Source organism: Rutidosis leptorrhynchoides, chromosome 2, assembly GCF_046630445.1.
Source record: "Rutidosis leptorrhynchoides isolate AG116_Rl617_1_P2 chromosome 2, CSIRO_AGI_Rlap_v1, whole genome shotgun sequence".
In the NCBI taxonomy this organism is placed as follows: Eukaryota; Viridiplantae; Streptophyta; class Magnoliopsida; order Asterales; family Asteraceae; genus Rutidosis; species Rutidosis leptorrhynchoides.
The window spans coordinates 489,475,482-489,481,891 of record NC_092334.1 but is presented as its reverse complement, the minus strand read 5'-3'; the positions used below and the strand labels follow the sequence as shown (position 1 = coordinate 489,481,891).

Below are 6,410 nucleotides of genomic sequence, written 5' to 3'. Positions count from 1 at the left end.
CTTTCCATCTTTTCCTAATTTCGTCTCCCTTCACTACGGTTTGACCGGCTTCATCTTTGATAAACTTGATGTTATCTATATCCCTCCTCCTACGTTCTCTAGCTTTTGCAATCCTGTAGTTATCATTAGCTCCTTCTTTAGAATCTAGTTTCTTATACAAATCTTCATACGCTTTATCTTTTGCACGTGCAACAACCTTCTTAACTTCTCTTTTGGCTTCTTTATATCTCTCTTCTGCCCTAGTTCTATCCTCAAGTGATCCCTCCCTACAAGTAATGATCTCCATAAACCTCAGTTGCTTAAGCGCGACTTTGGTTTGAACCTCATCACTAATCCACCAAGATTATCTACTAGATTTGTGTCTTCGCAATGTCCCTACAGCCACACCTAAGGCTTCCTTGGCTACATCCCTAATAGTGGATGCCAGACCATTCCGCATCTGATCTGCGTCACCATGAGTAACAAATTCCACTCCTGCCTCAACTCTTTCCAAAACCAAAGCTTTAAAGGTTTCGGCTTTCTCTCCATTTAACTTCTTCCATAAGATCCTAGGTTGGAAGGTTCTCGCGCTCCTAGTAACCCGCCTCTGCAGAACCAGGTCCATGACCAATAGTCTGTGTTGGGTGGAACAGGTCCAGGTAGCCAGAACTCTACAGTCTCTGCAAGCCCTAAGGTCCCCTTTGCGAAGCAACAAATAGTCAATCTGGGTACTATGGCCCCCACTGTGGAAGGTAGCTAGTTGAGCTTCCGTCTTCCTGAAGAAAGAGTTTGCAACAACCAAATCGTGGGCAACAGCGAAATCGAGAATAGAGCGTCCTTCTTTATTTCGAACTCCGTACCCAAAACCACCATGGACACCCGTATAACCTTCCGAATCAGTTCCTATATGCCCATTTAGGTCTCCCCCAATAAGCAATCTATGATCAGCAGGGCAAATCCTCACCACCTCATTTAACGAGACCCAAAAACGTCTTTTTTCTTCTTCTCCTAACCCAGCATGGGGTGCGTAAGCGCTAATGACCATGTAAGTCACCTCCTGGATAACTAACCTAACCGACATAATCCTATCACTACACCTTCCCACCCCCACGACATGATCCTTATACGGGGGTCCTATAAATATTCCTACCCCGTTTCTAGCCACACTAGAACCCGCAAACCACAACTTGTAATCGCCAATGATAACCGCCTCTTCACCCCTCCATCTCGTCTCTTAAACACACAATATGTCCACTTTACTTTTAAACACACAATATGTCCACTTTACTTTTAAGTAAAGTATCAACCAGCTCAAGGGATTTGCTAGTCAAGGACCCTACGTTCCAACTCCCTACTCTAATCTTAATCGGGTTCCCTAACCTATTGCCCCTACTAGACCCTCTAGGCCTCCTACCCGCCGCTAAGCTCGAAGGACATGACCTCAAGTGACCATCTCGATGAGAAGTGTCTATCTTACACTATAAAAAAAAATCAAGATAAAAGGAGTATAAGAGAGTATATATGTATCTATATTAAAAAACGAGTCCCTTTAAATATATGTGATAAATAATAAATAAATTTTAAAATTAATATTAATATTATACGAAAATGTTTAAAGGTATAAAATTCCAAAAACTAATAATTAATAAAAATATATTAATATTAATATTTAATATTAATATTATACTAATCTTAACTATAAATATCTCGTTTAAGTTAACGGTAAGATATATGTATAAGCTAGGAAGATACGGAGTATTAAACTACGGAGTAATACAAAAAATAAGAATTCTAATTCTAAAGCAAACAAATAAAATATACGGAGTAATAAATAAGAAACAGGAGCAAATAGAAACAGTAGGTAACGTAAAAGGAAAAGAGGAAGTAACCGGCCGGAAAAGTTAATTTCCGGTAGTCGCCGGCGGTGATCGACGGGACCAAGTGTAGCCGATGGAACAGAGTTGTTGATTCCTAAGCGAAAAAAACGTCCCTGGGCCAGATATGTCGATGATGGTACGTCCGTCGCCTGTAATTGACCGGAAAATAAGGTTTTTCGTCGGATAACACTTTCCTCCGGCAGTTGCTACAGGTGGCGCGTGGGCACTCCGACACAGGCAAGACTAGTCCGGTTTGGTTCGTTAGGTTATTTCGAGTAAGATGGGAGTGGTGGTGTCTTTTAATTCTCTAATATGAGCTAGTTAATTGCAGGAAAAATCAATGGAGTATTTAGTGGAAGTTTACGTTGGAAGAGAGAGAAACAAAAACAATAATTGAGGTAACAAAAACTAGCAACAAAGGAAACTATTACTACTACTACTACTACTAATAATATAAATAATAATCATAAACATAATAATAATCATACACATAATAATAATAATAATAATAATAATAATAATAATAATAATAATAATAATGTTGATAATAATAGAAAGCAACCCTACTCGACTATTCTTATTCTAGCCCTCCACGTCTCTCTATCAGAAGTCATGTCCTCAGTTAACAAAAGCTCCCTCATGTAATGTTGATAATAATAGAAAGCAACCCTACTCGACTATTCTTATTCTAGCCCTCCACGTCTCTCTATCAGAAGTCATGTCCTCAGTTAACAAAAGCTCCCTCATGTCGAGCCTTATTCTATCCATCCACCTACGAATAAGTCTACCCCTTCTCCTTATGCCGTCGACCGTGAGTGCCTCGGCTCTTCTAACCGGGGCAATACGTGGTCGCCCCATCACATGCCCAAACCATCGAAGCCGTTCTTCTCTTAGCATGTCGATGATGCTACTCACTCCAAGGTTCTCCCTAAACACACCATTAAGAATCATATCTAACATGGTTTTACCACACGTCCACCTCAGCATCCTCATTTCTGTCACCTCCATCCTTCTCTCTTGATCCGTACAACATGGCTAGTCTAATTACCACCTTGAAAAATTTCCTTATCAAACTCTCCACTTTAACCAACAACCTTAATACTATGGGTCACGTCCTTGTCGATCCTTCCCGATTTATAATTTCCATTTTTATGCATTCAATTTTAATGATACATTAGCAAAACCCAAAGGATGCACACTCTTCCCATCAGCTCTCAACTCGTTCGCTGCTCTTATTATTTCATATATCCAATAATAGCCAGGTCGTTCTTCATCTTCTTTTCTATCAGGGTTCTTCAATTGATTTCAACCTTAATTGTACGCTTTTGTTTTTTCTTTTCAACTCTGCAATTCATTCTTTTTCATTAGGGTTTTCTTTTAATTTCGTTATTATTATTTTATACGGAGTATCATACATCGTATACGAGATTAGGGGTTTTTTTTCTTTTTCTGTTGCTGTTAAAATTCTTAAAAAGTAGGGTTTTTAACTTCTTTTCTTTTTATTTCTTTTATCATGATTTTTACTTTAATTTTCTTACGAAATTAGGAGTCTTTTTTCCTGATGTTGTTAATATATTTAAAAATTAGATGTTGAATTTAGGGTTTCTTATTATTTTCTTATGGTTTCTTTTGATCTTGTTTTGCTATAATTCGAAATTAGGTTTTTTTTTTTCTCCTTCTGATACTGTTTAAATTTTTTAAAAAACTGGGTTTATTTATTTATTTATTTTTATTTTGTCTAAATTAGTGTTTTTCTTCTTATTCTGTAATTTCCAAAAAATTAGAGATTTTGGTTCGTTCTTAAGAAATTGGTTCTGTTTTGCTAAATTTAAGTTAAGAGGTTTTACATTTCACCTTAATGGTAAACGTAGAGAAACACAGTGGGGCTTCAAGTAAAATCGTATATTCTACTTTTTGCATAAGATGTTTTGGTTGATTTATATTATCTCCTTTAGCATTTTCGTTTATTATATATAAAGCTTTATACTCCGTATGATATATGATGCACACGACATGGATGCATATAGCATCAACAGAGTCTTGGATATATGCTAGGTTTAAAGGTCATTAAGGAACCAGTGGCCAAGAAGCTGAAACTTAAGACGTTTATATGTATGTATAAAGTGCAATTTATGTGTCAAGTAGGAAAAGTGAATTTTATATTATGAAGTAAGGTAGGTTGATTTTGAACTTTTGTTAAACGAAGAATGTTTTAAATATGTTAGTGTGAAGATAGAACAAGGAACAAGTCAAGTTGAATTGCGATTACTGACTGACTACCTTATGTTACGTGCTCGTCTTGCAACTACTTGATTTTTGCCTTTTTGGTATGTGGCGTGCTCTCTGTTGGATTTATTAGTTACCTTACATTTCCATTCATTTTTACATAGGCTGAATTTGTTTAATTTTCTTTCCGGTTCTTTGCAATTAAGGGTGCTCCCTGTTTTCTTTGTATGCACAGTTTCACATGCACAGTCTTCTTTTACCAGTTCTTCTGGAAACATAATAACTCAACCCTTTCGCCTAGGTAATATATACGATCATTGCTAGTTATTTTTATTATATTCTGAACTATTTTCTAGTGTAGTTGACTACATTGCTTCCAACTTCCAAACATTGGTGGCTAATTTGCGGGCAATGGCGCAGTCTGTTAATAATAAAGTTTACATAGAGTGAAGTTCCTAGGCATGCGTATGTAGGATTTGATAAAAAAGAACTTGAGGTTGATAGATCCAAGGAAAAGAGATGTTTCAATGAGAAGAATTGTTCGGTCGAATGATGTGATTCAGATGTCGAATGATGTGTGATTCAGACATGATGCAATTATTATGTTGAGTATTTTATGTCTTCAGCCTATACATCTTTTTTATCATAGAGTTTATTAGTTGTATTGAATGAGATGTCAAATTTGAATCACTGGATTTTTTATGTTCATGTTTAGGCTGACAGTAGTATGCCTAATTTCGTTTCAGTATCTTACATAAATTCGTAAGAAGGTCGTCAAAGCTAATTATTTAACTTTTCGTCAAGTAATTATTTAACTTCTAATCATCAGAGGTAGTTAGTACTTCTCGTACTAGGTAATTGTAATAGTTTTTTTGTGATGCTCACCCTTATTTTATTTTCTCATTATTGAATAACTGACCCATTCTTATAATTCAGTTTATATAGACAACTCAAGAATGGGGATGGCAAGGAGTTTATTTCAAGTAATTGGGAACTTGTGTTAAGTAATTCACTTTGATATTGACAGCTCAAAGATTGAGGTTGGGTTTTGAACTAGTTTTGTTTAATTTACCCTTGATTTGTGTTGTCGTTTCTTTTATTTTAGTTAGGGTTTGGTTATTTTTGTGCTATGTATCATGTAACGATTGTTATGTTTAATCGTTTAGTATTTTCAGTTTGTTGAATTTATTTTGTCTGTTTTAGAAAGGTGTAAAATTTTGATGGGTTTTTTTTTCATTTGTATGCAGTATGCTCAAGAGCAGGAGTTTTTCTCGGCAAGCAGTGCGTATTTCAGAAAAAGAGAAGTAAAGGGTGAGGTTTTGATTTGTTTTTTGTATTGTTTTCAAGTAATTGGGAACTTGTGTCGTGGTATTTTGGTATAGTGATTGATTTCACTTCATGTTTTCAAGAATCTGAAAGCTGAAAGCCGTTAGCTTTCATGTATAGCATTATTCGACCACATGGAATAATCATAGAGTCAATAACTTAAAGAGGTATGCTTTACATTTACCTGTTTTGCATAGGCTTCTTTTTTAACCTCTTATATATTTTACCCATCTTCATCGAACATATGACACATTATCAATTGCTTGGTCGGGAAAAAAGGCATTTATAATGTAGCAGCACACTAGAAGCCATACTGAGCATAAGTTCACTGCCAACCCTATTCTTGACCAGTTCGACATGTTCATTATTTACTTATTAAAAAAATGTATTGAAGAAGCTAATTAACATCTCTCCAGCTTAACAAGTGCAATCATATAGATAAAGACGAAAAAATTGGAGAGATGTAAATTTGTTTATTCAATACATTTATTTTACTAGGTAAATAATGAAAATGTTGAATTTGTAAAGAATGGGGTTGGAGGTGAACTTATCCTCAGTAGGGCTTCTAGTATGCTGCTACATTATAAATGTCTTTTTTCACAGCCAAGCCATTGACAGTGGGCCATATGTTCGATGAACACGGATAAAAATATATAAGAGGTTATAATTGAGTATGCTTTCATGTTCATAACATGATATTTTTTCTATTCTAGTATTTATATATGACGAATATTTTTTGTCACATGTACACAACAGAATCGAATTATTTTCGACTCTTTTCGGGGGACCTCAAAGATGTTATTACTAGATATAAAAGGTTTATGGCAATGCATACATTTACTCCTACTTTTGTAGCTTGCAGGACTGAATCAATCAGTTCATTGGAGTCAAAGGGTGTAAATTAAAAATATTCATGTTTCTTCATCTTTGATTATTGACCATGGCAGTTAAGCTCTACACATTCACTCACGCCTGAATTAGATGGACGATTCATCGACGAAT

General features: G+C 35.5%; 1 protein-coding gene and 1 long non-coding RNA gene across 6 annotated transcripts; one reads left to right on the top strand and one right to left on the bottom strand.

Moving 5' to 3' along the window:
* Nucleotides 1-343: 343 nt before the first annotated feature.
* LOC139889455 (uncharacterized) lies at nucleotides 344-2,816 on the bottom strand. The gene is made up of 3 exons (XM_071872407.1): nucleotides 2,691-2,816; nucleotides 1,268-1,457; nucleotides 344-1,212 (listed from the first exon to the last, which is right to left on the bottom strand). The coding sequence occupies exons 1-3, from the start codon at nucleotides 2,814-2,816 to the stop codon at nucleotides 344-346; spliced, it is 1,185 nt and encodes a 394-aa protein (XP_071728508.1).
* A 220-nt stretch (nucleotides 2,817-3,036) lies between these two features.
* Nucleotides 3,037-6,154, top strand: LOC139892681 (uncharacterized). Of its 5 annotated transcripts, none has more exons than XR_011774195.1 (5): nucleotides 3,037-3,118; nucleotides 4,082-4,183; nucleotides 4,318-4,383; nucleotides 5,019-5,122; nucleotides 5,330-6,154. It is a non-coding gene; the product is annotated as an uncharacterized lncRNA (long non-coding RNA). The 5 variants fall into 5 exon arrangements; XR_011774194.1 differs by having other exon boundaries at nucleotides 4,318-4,913; XR_011774191.1 differs by having other exon boundaries at nucleotides 4,318-5,122.
* The last annotated feature ends 256 nt before the right edge of the window (nucleotides 6,155-6,410 follow it).

Coding starts and splice junctions, on each gene's coding strand:
- LOC139889455 (XM_071872407.1), bottom strand. CDS start 2,816: ATGTTAGATATGATTCTTAATGGTGTGTTTAGGGAGAACCTTGGAGTG. Junction 1,458..2,690: donor GGCGACCACGTATTGCCCCG/GTTAGAAGAGCC, acceptor TTTTTTTTATAG/TGTAAGATAGACACTTCTCA. Junction 1,213..1,267: donor GGTTGATACTTTACTTAAAA/GTAAAGTGGACA, acceptor TGTGTGTTTAAG/AGACGAGATGGAGGGGTGAA.